The sequence below is a fragment of the Microchirus variegatus genome, assembly GCF_963457635.1.
Source record: "Microchirus variegatus genome assembly, chromosome: 8".
Lineage (NCBI taxonomy): Eukaryota > Metazoa > Chordata > Actinopteri > Pleuronectiformes > Soleidae > Microchirus > Microchirus variegatus.
In genome coordinates this window covers 8,918,386-8,937,721 of record NC_139809.1, presented here as the reverse complement: position 1 = coordinate 8,937,721, position 19,336 = coordinate 8,918,386, and the positions used below count along the sequence as shown (strand labels likewise).

Below are 19,336 nucleotides of genomic sequence, written 5' to 3'. Positions count from 1 at the left end.
TTCCTTGACTCCGTCCGTGTGTAAATTACAAGCCGGAGGCGCTCGAACTAAAAAGCTCCGCTCTTCATGTGGAGTAAAAAAAAAACACAAAAGTAACGGTCGCAAGAGTCGCTTTCTGCGCGTAAAAGCAGCCCCGTGTGGATGGATGAGGTCTGCGTCCCCGGGTATCACCTTGCAGACAGAAGCGGCGTGTCCTCAAATCAAGAGCGGCTGTGCTTTATCTGAGCTGATGTCAGTGCATAAGCATTTGTGTATCTGCGCAGGCTGCGGCTGTTCCCCTCAAATGAGCTCCTCTGCACAGACTGACTGAGCCTCCCTCGCCCTCTCTCTCTCTCCCTCCCCTCCCTCTCCGCAAAAAAAAACTCTCACAGTCAAATGGTTCTTTCAACGCTGCGTGCTAATTATATAAAGTCATTATGCTCAGATCTGATAGTAACCGCCCCCTCCCACTCTGAATCAATTATTCAATAGACAGCCACACACCAGGACAGTTCGGGCCTGAGGTGTTTTAGAATGAGCTTATTCAACTCCAAGGACACCAATTATCTCCAGGGCGCCTTGTAGTCAAAGCTGTGGCTTTTCAGCTCTCTCTCTCTCTCTCTCTCTCTCTTTTTTCCTCCCATGCGCGCACGTGCGCGTGCGTCAGCAAACATGTGTCTCTAACCAGAGCGCGCGTGACCATACAGGTATGTTGTCCCTTATATACTGTATGTTGACTTAAGTTTCAAAAAGTAGTCGCTTAATAATTAAAGATCCTGTGTAACATGTAGCAGGGTTTGTTGACACACGTTGAATATACTGCCCTTAGGGATGTTTGTACAGGTGTGAAACTGCTTTGGAATTAAAATGGTTTATTTTTTAGTAACTGTAGAATAAGACTTTTATGTGTACCTTAATGTGCCTTGCTTTATAGGGGCGGCCATCTTGTGCCACCATGTTTCTTCAGCAGCACGAATGGACCAATTTTCACGAAGGAGAAAGACAACCTTTCAGGTACGCTGATATTTATTGTTTTATTGTATGTTTTATTGTTCAATTAGGTCACACGTTTGTATGTTTTATTTATTTATCTCTGATGTACAGCACTTTGTGTCAGCTGATGTTGTTAAAGTGCTTTATAAATAAAGTTAAATTGGATTGGATTGGATCTACATTCTTAGAAATAAGTGTTCCAAAAGGGTCCTTCTACAAGGGCTGAGGTTCTACCTGGAACCATTTGCTTCTGAAAAACCCTTTCCCGAAGAAAGGGTTTTTCAAGGGTTCTTGGTAACACTAATGGTTCCAGTAAGAACCATTATGATCCAGAGAACCCTTTAAAACTCATTTCCTGAATAAAGGGTTTTAAAAGGGTTCTTGGTGGAAAAGAGTGTACAGTATATCAAATTAGGTCTTTATCTAACTTATGTATATATAAAAAAAGAAAATTATAAAAATAATAGGAAAAAAAAAACTAAACTAAGTGAATCATGATTATACTTCTGCTATAAGAAAGTAACATTAATGCAGAAAAGGTCCAGTGCAAGAATTAGTGACATCTAATGGTGAGACTGTAGATTGTAACAAACAGAGGTTGGTTTTCTGCTCACCTCTTCCTTTCCCTAGTTCATCGAGTAACTACTGTGTTTTTCACATGTCATATCATTCTTCTTATTTGTGTAGTAAGATTCATATAATCTGGCCTGGGGCTGCTGCTGCAGCAACAAGGCAGGGCAAGACAACCTTGATTTCAAGGCTGTACATAAACCAAACCATTTTTAAAGTCACACTTACACAAATATGCATATGAAACCCTTGTTTATGTTACACCCTGGTTTAAATGTATTCAAATGGTGAGAAATTGGTTCTCAGTCACAATAACACTGGTTTTGTGCTGCTGTAAAGCAGCCACAAACTGCAGCGGTTTGAGTGTTCCCCCCCTCTAAACTGGGCTGTTACTGTATGAAAGGTGCTCCCTGTGAACCAACCTCCCACGGCATTATGTCTGACAAACAGCCCTTCCACAAAACATCTTCTAAATTTGTCCCTGCCCTTTTCACACCGAGGACATGACGGCAAGGCGAGCCGCAGCAGATGGCCAAAAAGGCCTCCTGTTTTCACAGGCTGCTAATTAGAGCCCTAACAACAGTTCACCTTTAATGTCAGCCACAGACTGCTTTTAGCACAATTAGCCTAATGGGGTCTGCTCTGTGAATAGCCTGCAATGCTGAGTCCAGGTCAGCCGCTGCATTGGAGTTGATGTATGTCAAAGTAAAGGACAAGAGCGCTCTAAAGCGCCACAGAGCCATCTATCATCACAAGACTGTAGCCATGATTACCCAGAGATACTATTTAATTAGACACATTAATAATTGAACTAATTAGCTCCCATGTGTCTCGCAAATGAAGAGGGAACCTGGAGCTTCACTTGCACCTCATCAGCTGATTAATTAGTCTGTTGATCGCTTGCTGTCTTGACGTCCTACATGCGTTGAGATGAGAGGGCGGATAATGAGGGAATAGTTGGTCGATGGTGCTGGTTAATTAGTGTGACCTGATCCAGAGGCTATGTTAGAACAGTTGTTTATGCCACAACTTCTAATGAGGAGGATTTAGGGGCCGGGTGATCTATTTGGAAGCAGGCTGCAGTTGTTGTTTATGGACTGTGGTCAGTGCTGGCCTTGAAAACCGCAATGAAAATCAATATCTCACTGCAATAATCTATCTGTCCGGACTAATAATAATGTCTGCGGTTCTCAGTATTAAGGTTAAACAATGCCCTCAGCAAACTCTGTGGTGTTTTCTATTCTCGAATGCTCGGCACGGTGACTGAGTCTGGAATTCTTAAACGATTTCCAAGTGTATTTAGATTTCATCTGTTGTATCTGTGGTATTCTTATACAGTTTTAATAAGACTCTGCAGTGGCTGGTGTGTTTGGAAACAGTGGCTACAATCATACATGATTATGGGTTGTAGATTTCATTTCTGACAATAAACTCTGCTGTTGGTTAAGTAATATGACATCACTCAGAACTTCATTCAATAATAATTCAAGCACCAAACTTTGCTTTGTGGTAAAACAAAAATATGACATAATATCAAGAGTATAACTTTATTTATTTATATTTTTTTCCTCTGTAACTGTAGTATGGCAGTTTTCCTTTACATGCCACTGCTGCAGTGGTTTTATATGTGAAGGCCTGTAGTATAACTCCACTATAGCTCCTAACAAAGTCTTATCCTGTATTTCAATTATGGCCATTGATGTCTGCTGGGATTTACTGGCCCTATATAGTAGACCTATTATATACACTGTGCAGCCACAATATTAAAACTGGCCATTTTAATGACGCATTCAAGGATTAAACACTCAAATATTTAATTGGCCCTTTCTCCTCTTTATGTCACATGGGCTGAGTGTGGACATCCATAAGAGATGTTATAATTGAGCACACTGACGTGTGAAACTATGCTCGTGCAGGGCATCTTTCAGGTGTGAATGAGTGTAACTGTGCGGTGATGATGCTAAGCTCAGGATTTCAGTTTAGAAAAGTCAAGTTTCATTTACACAATTCTGTATTTGTCTGATTAATGGAACAACAGTGCATCTGCTATAAATGTGGTGTCTATTTTAACGCAGATTCACAATCACCTAAAAGAATCTTAAGGTTAAACTGAGCTGAGATGTTTAGTGAAGGCACTCTCTCAATGTTCTAATTCTTGACATTAATGCTAAGGGATTAGTCAATTTTGTTCAAACTAGTTTGTTTATTTGGAGCTGCGAGTTTTAAAAGCTTTTGATAGATAATTTTACATAAATCGTGCCTGAGGCTACAGGTACGCCGGGTCCTGCAGGACTCAATAAGCTCATTCAAAGCAAATTCTAATCCTTACAAATCATTTGTTACAAAAGTGAGCACACAGCAGTGTATGAACCTTTTCATGGATCATATTTTAGAAAAGAGTCTTTGGCACATTTTGAATTCACTCTGTGTGGACCGCGTTCGTCTCTGCCCTCCTGAAGTGGGTGTCTTTGTTCGGTCTGCCTCAAACAAATTTGAAAAGAGTTATTCAAGCGCAAAACCTTTCCAGGACTGGAGCACAAGTCATGTATTACAGCACTTCACACTTTCTCTATCTGAATAAGCCAGGCCTCTGTGAGTGTGTAAAGTGACAACAACAACAACAACAAAAACTGTTGATTAACTGCAGCGATGTCTTTGCTTCAGCACAGTTCCATTTGAAAGGTTTTTCAAACCTGTAAATCTAACTAAAACGGAACATTGAAATTCTTTTAGATATTGTATCTTGTACTTTAGAGGAGTGATGAGATTTAACAGACGCTGTTGAATTTACAGGATGTTGCTGTTGCTCTACCACTTCTATGACCTTGTGTTCCATTAACAGAAGTGTGCACTTCTTGACAAATAACATTTTAAAAGGGTTCACAAGATTGAAAAGTAAATTTTTCTCACAGCAGACTTATGCACTGGTCAAATTAGAAAACTGAATTATAACTGTTAAAGTCATACTTTTAGTTGAGCCAGTGTTACTGAGCTATAACTAGTACAGTATCATCCTATATGTCACTATTCACATACAACAAATCAGCAAAAGCATTATTTTTAGCTGAGTCATGTTTTGGCTTCTTTTTGGGAGAACAATATTTGCTACTCAGTTGGACAATTGTGTCTTTGAAATGACTCGGCACAAATGTGTTAACCCTTTAAGGTACGCACCAAGAAAAAAGCAAAGGAAAAATTATTTCTTTACATTTTTTATTATTTTTTTTTATTTATTTATGATAACAATAACGCCAATAAATATTTATTTATTTTTAAATTAGACCCTACAGTATTTCAGATACAGGTTTCTACCAAACGGTTGAGATGTCTGTTCATAATAAACCTGGTTTGCATAAAGTGCAACATTCAGAACAAGTCACATTAAGTGTTAGTGAGTTCAGCTTGATGCATTTTTCAATGAGAAATAGTGACTTAAAGTGTGGTCGACCAAATGGTTGAGTAGTACCTTAAAGGGGAAATAAGTAGTTTATAGTGCCATCTGGAGGAGAGGCTGAAATTTACAACAAAGACCTGCTGCTCTGCTCACCCCCTCCCTTCCCTGAGCGCTGCGGTATCCTCAGCTGGTCAAATGTCGTCCTCGTCGTCTTTCTCCGTGTCAGCAGATGAGGTTCGTGAGGCGAGGGAGAGGGCGAGCTACCGCGGCCGTAGCAGACAAAGCGGAGAGAGTGGAGGCGGGACTTCTGCTACAAGTAAAGAGACGCTTGATTTGTTCTCTCGCGTTTGTCCTTACAGGCTCCGGTAGAAACATGGCGTCTCGCTGCTATCAGTGGCAATGCAACCGCGGTCCGCGGTCATGTTATTTTACATGACTTTTTGAAATACTACGAAAATGAAACAAAAACTATTATACAGCGACTAGACAATGCAGGAGCACATAATATGTATAAAAAAGTGGATTTTGGGTTATATAAACCCATAAATACCACATATTGTACCTTTAAAGGGTTAACAGCTTCATAGTCTATAAACGGTCGAAAATGACTGTATCAGACTAATATCAGTCATGAAGTGTAACCAACAGCAACAAAAGAGATGACACGTTGACAGTTGCTAACTACCGTGTTGAATGTGTAAACAATGTTAGAGCTGCTTTCATGCCGCCAAAGTGGCAGCTGTTGGCCCATGTGGCAGAGTAGCGGTTAGCGCTGTTAGCGTTGTTGCCTTGCGGTTGGAATAAGGGTCTATCTGTGTGGAGTTTGCATGTTCTCCTGTTTCCTCCCACAGTCCAAAAATGTACAGAGGCTAAGTGGACACTCTAATTTGACCGTAGGTGTGAATGGTAGTTCGGCCCTGCGATCTATCCAGGGTGTACCCCGCCTTTCGCCCTGTGTCAGTGACCTGTGACCTTCATGTGGAGGATAAAGCAGCAGACAATGGATGGATGGCAGCTGTTATGTGTCAGCGGGGCTCTGCTCTGCTCTGCCAATGTAATGACTGTATTGCGTGTATTAGTATTTATAAATACCACATTTCTGTCATTATACTCTATGAAGCACTTGCATCTCAGAAACTATAAATACAAGTTGACTTTTAAAGCAGTAAAGTGGTTTGAGTTATTTTTGCCCGGCCTACATTTGCAATGTTTCTGCATTTTTGACAGCAGAGATCCATAGTTTCTTCTGATTCACTTTATTTGTTAGGATTTGACTGCTTTATTTCAGACCACAAACAACACAGTTCCCTCCATAATACAAAATACATGTTGAAAAACAAGAGTTTAATAAAACTAGATAGTCTGGATTGTGTATTTAAAGGTCCTGTGACACCAGGATTCTCCAAAGATGCCTATTATTTTCCTTTCAGACGGCGGAAAATGTCTCTCTTTAGAGGCAAAGTACACAATACAGATGTTTGCATGTGTACAATAACCAATCACTGTGTTCACTCATGTAGCACAACCACAGTATGAGGTCATGTTGCTGATTTAGACTGATTTAAAGTCCCGCTACATGGAAAATACGCTTTAATTTGATATTTAAGCGACACACTACAGCTTTAAAATGGAAACAAACTATTATCTCACTACATGTGTGTATATATATATATGTGAGTTTCAGTCAGGGCTGCATTAAACAACTCTAACTGTTGATGTTTGCAGGCATGATCGCAGCCACAGTGATGGATGTTGAGAGCGGAGTGAAGTGCCATCTGATGTTGCAGACAAACTGTTCCGTCTCGTACGTGGATCTATTTCTGTAGTGGTTCAAGTGTTTGGAAGCGGCCCAATCCCCTGTCAGTCTGACTAAGCTGCAGCATTTTAGATTGGAATGGGGATGTGCTCACCAGCTGTGAGATTAAGGGGAACTGATCGATGGCCTCTGTGATTGGCTCTCGCCGTGTCCCAGCAGCTTCCAATCCCCTCGGTTCGGATGGTTGTCCTCAGCCAAAACCAATTCTTCCTCGGCACAGGGGCCAAATAAGATCACTGACCTGAAGCTACGAGGCCACGCTTGTAGGTTGTGTCTCTGTCAGTATGCACTCCTCATCCTCAGCTCTGTGGAAAAGACAGACAGAAAGTGGAGAAGAGGGGATTGGGAGATCAAGTGTATTTTTTTTTTTTTACCATCCTAGATTTACATTTTTCTCATTTTTATTTAAAGTCTACTTTTCTGACAACTTTGTTATTAAGGCAGAATGCTGTGGGAGCTGTTCTGCCCAAACCTCCTCAGAAATAACCTGTCACTTAAACTCAGTGGCTGACACTGATGTCTTATTTCTTCAATTTCCTGTTTGGTCTGTGTGGGTGGAGCCTTTTTTTTTTTTTCAAGGCAAACTGCTGCTGGAAATGTAAAACACATGACTTCCTTTTGTGGCAAAGGAATTCTGAGATGAAAACATTTGTGATTTCAAACTTACAGTGTGTGCGGCTGTAAGATTTAACCAATTACAAACGTTAGTTATTAAGAAGACAGTAAAAAACAAATTCTCCAAAAATTCTTTACCCACTTTGTATCTGTAAGCATTTATGAGCTGAAGGTGCAAACTCCGCCCACTGATGCAGGTCATTACACGAGCAAGTAAACAACAGAGACTTGGACTAAAGCAGATTTGATTAATCTTGATCTAATTTGAATGTGTCAACACCAGTTATTTATTTTGTCCGTGCTCCATTAGATTAGGTGTGTACTCTTATTGACTCTCTTCATGCTTGGTGTTGCCACGGCAACCCAATGCTATTCAGATGCCACACTATTTGTTCATTGTTAAAATAAAGAGGCAATGATGACTTTGTCTTCTCTGCTCCATGAACTCTATATTACAAGGTGATAAGTTAAGGGAGAATATAACATTAGATTAATATATTATCCTTGTTTATATATAAACGTATTATGCATAATCAAAATTATACAATCAGAAACAGGGCCATGTTTGTTGCACGGATTAGAATCACTCATGTCATTCAAATTTGCTTTGGCAGCTCTAATTCAACATAATGGTTTTTTTTAGGATTCTTTTGCCTATTAAATATTTTTTTATTTTTCTATCTGCAGCTTTGGCAACACGTGTGGATTCCAGAGCTCCTTTAGAAAAGGGCAGCAACATCGTTTGGATTAAATGTAAGTATTTTTATTTATTCATTTCAACTTCACTCCCTTTAAAACCTCTATGAATAAAATGAGAGGTTCCGACCTTACCATAAAATGTAATAGGTCACGTAATATAGATATTGGTTAAAAAAAATTTTTTTTTTTTTTTTTAGAACCCTTTAAGTCCCGCAAGGGGAAATTCAATTCTGCAGTGAGTTAGTGAACACACACAGCACACAGTGAGGTGTAGAACATGTAACCCAGCGCAGTGAGCTGCCATGCCAGTGAGCGGCGCTCGGGGAGCAGTGAGGGGGTTAGGTGCCTTGCTCAACAGCACTTCAGCTGCGGACTGGTCGGGGATTGAACCGGCTACCTTCAGGTCTCAAGCTCGAAGCCCTAACCACTAGGCCACAGTTTTAACTTTTAACTTTATTGGTCACTTTTGCGAATCTCTAAAAGTAGAATGGCGTAGAATCAAGTGTATTGTGTCCTAACTAAAAGAGGACATCCTTATGATCATTATTTTTGTGTCAACTATGCTGCCATCTAGTGGAAGTCCTGTGATTGACTAAAGAATTCAGTGTAATAATAGAGCATTTCTCACTTCTCCTGCCTCTAAAACAGTGTTGTTATTGTTTAGTTTTCTTAGCAGCTGCACACAGGAAATGTCTGCTTATTGAAGCTTTAGAGAGAAATTTTTTTTTTAAGTTGAGCTCAAACTTAAACCAACACACCCTAAAGAGATAAAACAGACTTGTTACTAGACACTGTTAACTTTAATTTCCTCTGGAACAACCAGTGTTTTTACAGTATTTACAAAAGAAAGAAACATCATAAAAAAAACAGCACAGAACTCTTTTAATTACTTTTTTTCCCCCTCACACGTCTGGTACATTCTGTACACTATGTCGATTACATAACTGGATTTAAGAAGAACAGCTCAGCAAATAACGAGTCCATGACCTTAATTTGCGTCAGTTACGGTAGCTCTTAGTGGTGCTCTGTTAAAAGGTCAAATATGCACAGGAGTTAATACATTTGACATTTAATATATACACAGTATATCAAAGGAAAAGGATATAATTACACACTTGTATTGTGGGGGGTTTAAACAAACACGTTTGCAATATGATAGTATCACAAAAGAGTCAGTAAACTTTATCAGAGCTGACATTATCTATGGATTCTTTAGAAAAGTTCAGCAGCTGCAGGATACAAACTGCCTCAAGATGCTTAAATCCATGTTTAAATGTGACTTGTTGACGTGTTCACTCAGCGAGGCTGTGTTTGTGCTGGTCCTTTCACCGGCTGCTCAGATGTGCGTGTGCGTCCACATTATAGTTGTGTTTCATGTGTTAAACCTACAGCGTTCAAAGCAGCAAGACATTATGTTTGGAAAGGAGCCAAGTCAGAAGTTGTTGTTTTTATCAAAAGTTCTGAAAGTTGGCACCAAATGTTCAATTACATTCTTGGACTCTGTTGGCTAATCAGATGATTCCTAAAATAAATCACGACATCATTAGTTTTAGCTCACATCATGCATAAATCGAGTCCGCCCGAAAAACAACAATTTTAATCGGTGCCGAAGATTTTTCCTACAAAAGGTCCAACACATGGTAATCAGGTGGTTTGACTTTGGTTGTCTGATTAGACCTGTCTCTACAAGTACAGACTGTGCCTCATTTACATTTAGCACAGCCTTGTGGCACCTGGGCAGGATCATTTACACCTTTATCATTCAGTGTAGTTTAATAACTGCACAGCTTCACATAAACGAACCTCAGTCTGACTCTAAATAGATGTGCCAGATGTGTATTTTATAGACCACTTAAAAAAAAAAAAAAGATGAGCAAGATATCAGAAAAGAATATAGAGTTGATACACAAAGATGTATTGTTCTATTGCCAAAAAAAACACACATTCTGGGAGTATCATAGTCAACCTTTTCGACTACTTTCGACTATTTCTTGAGCCTGCCCTAAAGGTCATGTGCACCACTGTTGGAAATATTAAGGTCCTTAGCAAGAACTAGCAAAGTGTTTGCAGTAAATTACATCAAGTTTCTATGTAAACATTCTGGGCTGTTGTTCGTACCACATACTGATACACAAATGGTGTATCCCTGCTGTGTATCTGCAGCTCATCGTCTACTGTCAACCCTGGAGCCATCATCACACTGACTTCCTCCTCTTGCCAAACACGTTGTTGATGAGTTTAGCCATGGACTTGGAGCCGCTGTAGCGGCGTCGGTCGGCTCTGTACTTCAGGTGCTCCATCACCTGCCGGATGAGCTGCGTGAAGAGGTTGGCGATGTCTTGGTAGCTCTCGGCAGCCGAGACCTCCTGGAAGTTGCAGTGGTTCTCCCGTGCCAGGCAGCGGCCCTCGTCCTCGCATACCTGCCGGATGTGGCACAGGTCCTGCTTGTTGCCCACCAGGCACACGGGGACCTCCATGTCACTGCAACAGAGAGGGTGAAGATGTGAGATGAAGAAGAGGATGTCGAGCGACTAAATGATTCATTCTGAGCCCATTGCTGCAACATTGTGACTATAGAAGTACTTTTTCTTACCATATATTACTGATTTACAGCAGAAAATGTTTAAAAAAAGAATCTTCTTTTGATGGGAATTTGACATTATCTTTGAAAAGGAGTTGCGTCGTTATCAACAGGATATGAAGGCAATTAGACATTTTAAAATAAGACAAAATCATCTCAGTCATACCCTTCATAAAAGATGTATTTTGGCTAATTAGTCATTTGATTTGTGTCCAGGACACCCGTCAGTGACTACATAAATCTCTTCAGGAGAGACCACGGTGCGTGACAGTCCAGCTTGATGGTTGCGTTTGGCCTCTTTTTGTTGCAAACTAGTAAATGTTGATGCTTGTATGTTTGCAGCAAGTCCCTCACTTGTCGCCATGAATCGTTTATCAGTTTGTTGGAGTCTGGACTTCCAGCATTCCTCAAGCTCAGAACTGCATGAGGATTCCTGCTCGGCCTCAGTGAAAGTAGGACAACCATAGTGCTCAGTTTTTGTTTCCTGTTGTGTTTACGGCACGTCCCACTAGTACAATCAAAAAGCACTTGTTTGCTTTTTTGGGGGGGAAATTCAGTCCTTCGATCATTTAGAGGCTTCAACTGCAACTGAAGAAACATTTTAGATGGGGATAAAGTGTGATATTTTTTTATATTCTTTATACTTTAAGCTTAAATGTTAATGCAGTGATGCTCTCTTTGTCTCTTATACTTGCAGCAACTCGTGACCTCAGTGAGGAAACCACTTCAGGTGCCACTGCAAGTTCAAATACTACCTTTGCTTTGATCGCAATGTCTCACAGATACCCTCACTGTGCTGCTTCTGACCCTTTGCAGTTGTCCATGCGCGCCTCCCGGATCTGCAGCAGGATGTTCTTGGCGTGGATGAAGGAACTGCGGTCGCTGATGTTGTACACGACCACAAAGCCGTCTGCCCAGTCCACCGGCTCCTCGAGTATGCACCTGGCCTCCGCGCTCTGCTGACAACGAACGTAAGAACACAAGATTTTACACAAGTTTAAACAGAAGAAAGACATAGTTTGTTCTTGAGGAAGGACAAAAGGTCCAAGGACATGTCTGAGCCCTTAGACGTTGATTCTTCAGCACTCCGTGTAAAATCCACTCATCCTTTGTCTTTATTGACTCCATATTTTCTTTTTTGCTGTCCAGGTCAAAGGGGGCAGGACAGTGACTGTGCTTCTTATGAGAAGGCGGCATTTAACCGACAAAGACAATGAACGGCTTTCATTCTTCTGAGCCCAGGGGGGCAAACAACTCTGCAGTAAGAAACATCTCAGCTCTTTTTTATGGGAGATATAACCGGGTTATATGGGTGTGTTTGTGTGTGTGTAAAGCCATGGTTCACTTAAAGTCATGTCCATGTACTGCAGCCTCCTTGGTACAGTGACGTGTTTTATTGACAGTGATGGGTTTTTTCTCAGAAAAGCTGTTTTTTTCTCCCGTCGCTGATGATTTGTTGATGTTTTTAACAACGATAATAGCGACACCTGTAAATGATGATCATCATATGTCACACAAATTGCTGGAATATGACATTTGTGTGTACAGCTTGAGCATATTTCCCTGAAAAGTTAGAATACCCATCTGTCTTGGATTCTCGTTTGTTTAACCTCCTCCTTTTCTGGGGTCATCTGTGCAATAATTGCATTTCCCGACAACCTGATGAAATGCAGGGCATAGCCAAGGAACTCAAAACAGAGAGGTTTGGATGAGTCAGCCTTATTTAGATGTTCAGGATATGCTTTACCTCAGAGCAAGGGTCAAAAACTTCCAGGTTCAGCTGCCGGCCATCGATCGACAGCCTTTTATGATACAGAGAATCTGTGGTGGAGATTGAAACAGTCAAAAACAATCATATTACAGAGACTGTTTCAGTCTCATAATCTGTACAAATAGGTTTGCGTTCCACAAGTCACTGTTCTTCGTATATTTCCAATATAACAAATGTAAGCTCCTGGGAACTTCCCTCACATCTATGATTAAATAACATGTTCTGTCTGTAGATAAACTATTTTCATACGGACAAAAACCAAGAACCCACCCTTTTATTTATCAAATCTGGAAACACTTACTGGCATTGGAGGCATATTCACCAATGAAACGCCTGGTCAAAAAGCGAACAAGGACAGCTGAAGGAAATAATGAGAAACAACAAGATGTATCATGACGTCATGACCTTCTCATTCCTCACAGGTGGCAGCAGTGGTGGTTCGACTTGTGTAAATGGAGAGGTGACACTGTAGCTTCACAACAAAGAGAGTGCACAGCTTTGCAGGAGGCTCCGAGTGCATATTTGGCAAACGGAACAGTTACACTCCACCCCCCCTCCTTCGCCCCCACACTGAGAGCAACACTTAAAACAGAGTATGTGTGCCACTTTTGGTCCCATAGATAATCAGTTTCAATTAAGGGCTGAAGTTTCACATGCTGAACTTTGAAGAGCATGTGGCTGATGGTGGTCTTTGGCCTCTGGAGAGATTTTGCAGGGGTTGTACTTGGGCTATGGGGACACACAAATGTGGTTACATGGCACAGTGCATTATCCGTGCATGCCTGTGTGCTGGAAAACGCAAAGGAAACTTAAAGATACATTGCCAAGTTTTTATTTTGGACCTTCTTCACTCCAACTGATGTATTTTAAACAACTAAACAATTACAAGTGTGCATCAAAAACAAGAAGCAGAAGAGTAGAGAGCGGGGAAAACACTAAACACACACATTCAGCCTCCAGACACTGAAGACTCTCCACAGTAATGGCTTTGCCTCACTGCCAGGATGTGAGAATAGAGATGTCCCTTTGTTTTATGAAGCTTTTACAAAGTGCAGTGCCAATCACCACTGATAAACAACAACACCCCAGACAGCACACAGGGCCTCAGATGATCTTCTCTGTCCTGGCAGCAGATCTGGAACATGTTTGACCTCATATAAGTTATGGACATGTGAACTGCTGCAACTCCTGACCATTATACACATCTGTTTAACTTGTTATTTTGGTGAACAAAGAAAAACCTCCACACATGCACTTTAATTCTTTTTTTCCTCTTCCAGCCTCGGAATCAGCTCTGTGATAGATGGGCTTTCATTTAACAAAGCCCGGGATTATCTAGAGGCACAAATCATCTCATTATTTTGGTTTTACTTCAAGGATTGAAGCCAATAAACCATAGTTTCCTGGTTATGTAACATGAAACCAAAGGCCAGTGAAAAGAATGTTTAAAGATTGTCATCTTACTGAGCCAATGTCCAGACAAGAAAGGAGTTGAGCAGTATTTAAAAATCACAGTATGGTGACTTTTTTACACATACAAACCTAGGTCACAGCTTTTATTAAGTAATGGCTGTAGCTAGTTAGTTTGTTGTCTTTTTAGTCCCTGTCTCATTGGTAAAAAAAATAATAATAAAAAGTGGCAGCCACTCATAAAGCTTAAAAAAACAACAGTTGTTTATTACTAGGGCTGCATCTAATGATTATTTTTATCACTGATTAATGTGTTGGGTTCAGATTTGTCAGAAAGTGGTAAAAAAAGTTGATTATTATACCTCAAAATATGGTTTTAATCCTTGAATAATGAATGAATGTGAATAAATAGCATAGCAACATCACATAGATGACAACATTACAGTGTAATGCAATTAAAAGATGTCATTTTTGAACCATTTAAGTTTATTAGATTCAGTTAGCCTCCATACATTTATGGCTTGAAATGAACATATTTGACTCAATATTAAAAACAGCTACACATTTAATAAATCAATAAATAAATATGCACAAAGTGCATTTAGAGACGTAGAACCAGAGCTGCAACTTCTGACGGACTATATCAGGTCACACAGACCTTTGATGTGATTTATAAATAATCATATTATTTTTTTCGGGAAGTTTCCAGCATCACTTTCAATTGAATACCATAAATCAGAATGCCACAGTTAAAATGAATACTTGATCATCTGATCTGGAGGAAGAATTAATAGCATTTACTAATTTACTAATAGTTACTAATGTTTTGAATCTCCCTCACAAGATCATGTTATACAAAGCATTTGAACAAGGAGAGACAGAAGAATGACATTTGAACGTCTGGATGAGGAAAACTAGCAGGTGTTGGACAGCTTCTGTCTTTGGTAAACATTAACCATACAGTAAATACACTATACTTACAAACTGAAGATCCACTGGTTTGAATTAAAAGCCACTCACCTGATTTCCCAGCCCCCTCACTTCCCAGCAGAGCCAGCTTGATGTCGTTCATGCCTGTGCTCTGTCAGGTCCTCAGCTGCTTCTCTGACTCTGTGTTGTGTCTGGTGTCTTGGTTAGCGTCAGCGCACTAAACGCTCACTACAGTGACCGGGCTGAATGGGAATACAGGACTGCCCTCCTCGCTTCCTCTTCAAAGGGCTGCTTCACATTTTAAAGCAATGAGGGAGAAGGAGGGGAGACGAACGCTTTGTCTGTGTGCCAAGCTCTCTGTTACTCTCTCTCTCTCTCTCTCACACCTCTCTTGTCTCTGTTTTCTTTCTCCTGCCTGTACTCAACATATATATCTCTCTCCCCCTGTTTTCCCCCCCCTCTTAATCCGTCTTTTTCCCCCTTCTTTCTTTCTGTGCGTATACTGTATATCACTTCTTTCTGTTTCTCCCCCCCACAGAGAGGTTACTCGAAGGTCATCAGCGACTAAACCGACTCTAATATGACGGTGTCACCGTCACCTACAGATATTTGTGCGGTTTTTCAAAGAGTAATATGATGGAAGCCCATTCCAGCCAGGAAAGAAAAAACTATATTGATGAAATGTTAGGAATGGTAAAAATGTCTGCATGGTCAGACAAAAAAAATAACAGGGGAAAATGTTTTTTAATGAGGATACCAGGCAGGTTTCTACATCTGAGGAGCACTTAATAATGACATGTTCTGTAACATGATAATTAGCTATTGTAACTGAATAAGTTATTATTATTATTATTATTATTATTATCATTATTATTATTATTATTATTATTATTATTATTATTATTATTATTGTTATTATTATTAATTTTCTGCCAAATGAAACGTATTTTTGAAGGCCTGAAGATACCACATAACTCACCAATTTTAGCGACCGCATCAGGCCTGGTGAAAATGTACACCTGAAAAAGGTTCGGGGAATGCATGTCGAAAATTTGATGTGGGAGGAGGAGCCAATAAGAGTGGCCAAATTCACCCTGAACACCACAATTATCGTACATGCGTATGTGCAGAAGTTCAGGGCGAAGAAACAATTACATTATGACCATGATCCAAACCCAACAGGAAATCCGCCATCTTAAATTGATCAGCCATTTTTGGCGAATTTGGACCAATGCTACAAAATCTATCTTTGTTTTTGTGATCATTTCCTTTTTATCATTATGGAAAAACTATGGTCATTCTCCAACATTAAGGCACTGAACTGCACATGCTGGATCTCACCGGGCTTTTGTTTCATATTCAACTGAAACAGTTGACTCAATCTCTAACCAGGATGACACTAACTGGCTCTTACTCACACTCGCACTTAGTCAAAGGTTACAGCATGATATGAGAAACAGTCCCAACCTTGTAGTATTTGTTTGGAGGCACTGTTTTTCCCTCATTTCTTGTTAAAGCTCCAGCGATTATGATCTTAAGCTGAAAACAAGCTGCTGGAAGTAAAAACAGACATGAAGTGAGTGAGCTTCTGTAGGAAACTGCTGAATCAGGACAGTGAGAATGTGAAGGAAATGTAACGTGGATGCTTCTTTGGTGTTCAAACCGTTCGTTGTCTTCTTTTACTAGCGTTGCCTTAGTTGTGATAAAATCACGTCACTTTCTCTGACTGATGGCATTTGTTTGTATTTAATATTCAATCAAGAAAACTGCATATTTGCTCCCTTGGGTTGTGCAGTGATCGTTGACCTCTGTGTAATGAGATCTTGATTGTGATAATATTTCTGCTTCAACAAAAGACAAAGACAGTGATACGATGGGTGGTGGGGGGTTGTTGATGACTATTGGTTACCAACTGTACGGTCGCAGCTCACCAGACTGAGGCAATATAGTAAAGTAAAGGCACATTGTGAAAAGCAATAAAAACACTGATGAGAGCATCAGTCACACTCCTGACATCATACTCAGTCGACCTGGATGAACAATCCTTCAGCTTCACCACCACACAACACGTGCCACATACAGCCAATAAATCACCGTGCAGGAGCTTCAATTTCACACACATGAATATCAGCCTATAAAATAAGATTTTTTTTTTTTTTTTCGACCAAAACCACTCACTGACGCTCATTCTTAACATTTGGGCCCAATTTCCATACTGGCTCCATGTGATACTGTATCGGTTTTCATGCAAAGCTAATGAGCTCTTACCTCCCAAAAAAGGTTGAATTGTATTTCCAACACACTTAGCAAAGGCTGTTTTAAAAGTCCAGTACCTAACATTGGGGTTTATTGGCAAAAAATGTCTAAGGGTATAAACACTATCCAGTTTTCCCTTTATATAAACTTAGGTAAGGGAGTTGCTTTATGGAGGCTGTCATCTTGTGCCAACAATCTACAGTAACCCGAATGGAAGCCTGAAAAGGTGAAATGTGAAAGAGTGTTTACATCCTGTCTGCTAAATGAAGTCGACCACAGTTTCCTGACATGTTTAGGAAAGAGAGAGTTGAAGGTCATTCCTTTGTTGCAATCTGCAATCTCACCATTAGATGTCACTAATTCTTAGACACTGGACCTTTAAGTGGACAGTATGTCCTTTTCTGCCACTAGGAATCCTAGATTCTAGATCCTAGAAGACTAGGGATGGGACGATACCATTTTTTTGTCTTTTGATTCCGATACAGTTATTTTAGCTACAATGATTTTGCTGAATTTTGCCATATATAGGATCTTTGGATTGTATCAGATTTTACACTTTTATCTGTCCGATATCCGATCCAGTGATTTTGACCAGTATCGCACCGATACCGACATGGACCGATACTGATTTCCATCCCTACAGAAGACCTAATTTGATGTTATCGCGAAGCAGCATGGAATGAATCATGGGAAATGTTGTCCACTGAGAATAGAACATGCAGCAAACAGCTAGTAGTAGTAGTAGAAGTAGTAGTAGTAGAGTAGTCATGATCTATTAGTGACAAATACACACAGTGAACTAGTAACTAGTAGTACAAAATAAGCACAAAACTCTTTGGTCATTTCACAATATTGGATATAGGTAAAGCAGATGACATCATTAAAAATGGCAGCAAAAACAGCCCATTAATACGTACATATGAATTTTATGGGTTAAAGGGGTGTTGGAAAATATATATGGATAACATTAGTCTTCATTTGGAGATATTTTAATTTTAACCCCCCTCCATTTTGTTGGGTATTTAAATAGTTGTATTAACAAACTTGAACTTCAAGATAACTGTGGCCTGACTCCTTTCAAAACTACAGTTTTTTGCAGTTTAAATTATGGAACATTAAGAACATGTTACTCAGGGCGTCCCGAAAACACGGTGATCCATTTCAGAGTGAAGTGCTTCCAAATCTCCTTTTTTGGTGCTCTTTTCTTTTGTTGGATTTAGGATAAAAGTTTTGGAACCTAAAGCATGAACAGTAACGAGGAAATGAAAACAACCCGACCGCAATATGTACATCCAAATCCATTTTCCAATGCACGGCACGGATGGGGCTTTTGGAATGTTTACTCAATTACACTCAGTGATGTTTAGATATCATATACCCTGAAAGTCCGTTTGCATGAGGCAAATATAATTGGTACCATATCACTTTATACTGGGGGAGTTCAGCTGAGGACTGAACAAAGAAATGTTGAAACAGAGACGGATGAATATTGCATATATTGGTAAAATGCTTGCCCAAATCGCACCTAACGCCAGACCATTGGAATATGAATGACATAATACAGAGCTGATGATCTCAGTCAGCTTCCAGCACTTTAGATTAGATAAACGATGCCATCCATCAATTTTATGAAATTGCAATTCATTTCATTTCCTGCATCTCGTCAATGAAACATTTTAATGAACAGCGCAGTCCGCCGCTGTAATCAGGGGAAAAGGCACATTTCGGTGTTTTACAGTAAAGAGTCAGCCATCCATAGCAGCTTTTAATCAGGCAGAGGGAAGAATAATTTCTCCTGAGCTGCAGAGCGACAAACACATGGGACGACGTCATGTTCCCACAAAACTAAGCACAACCAAGAAATGCAATAGTTGGACACACACAGAGACACACACATATGTCTAACCCTAACCTTAACCCTTTAACGCCTAAGCCTCAAAATTCACTTTTTTTGCTTCTTTTAACCATACAAGGGCCAGAAAATGTCCTGGAGGTGCTTTTGCCCATTTCTCCAGTTTTTTACAATTTATTGTATGTTAGAATAGTGTATTAATAATTCAAAATGAAGAAAAAATAAACGTTTTACTTCGAGAAAACACTACATTCTCTGTGTGTTAAATTTGATCAGTATTAAACATATTTAAAATAATAATAATTTTGTTTGAATCATTGTCGCAATTTCCAACTCTCTCCTCTCGGACACAGATTAGATGTCTTCCGGTAACATCGCGATTTAAATTACCATAATAACCACATGTTGACTTTGACGTGCAACTTCTTAGCTTTCAGAAACCGTTTGGAGTTTTTCCCGGACAAACCATC

General features: G+C 39.9%; 1 protein-coding gene across 1 annotated transcript; it reads right to left on the bottom strand.

The window, feature by feature from the left end:
- Positions 1–9,915: 9,915 nt before the first annotated feature.
- rerglb (RERG/RAS-like b) lies at positions 9,916–14,981 on the bottom strand. The gene is made up of 5 exons (XM_083893395.1): positions 14,849–14,981; positions 12,720–12,776; positions 12,395–12,468; positions 11,455–11,603; positions 9,916–10,547 (listed from the first exon to the last, which is right to left on the bottom strand). Exons 1-5 carry the CDS (start codon positions 14,898–14,900, stop codon positions 10,262–10,264), a joined length of 618 nt encoding a protein of 205 aa, XP_083749521.1. The 5' UTR covers positions 14,901–14,981; the 3' UTR covers positions 9,916–10,261.
- Positions 14,982–19,336: the final 4,355 nt, after the last annotated feature.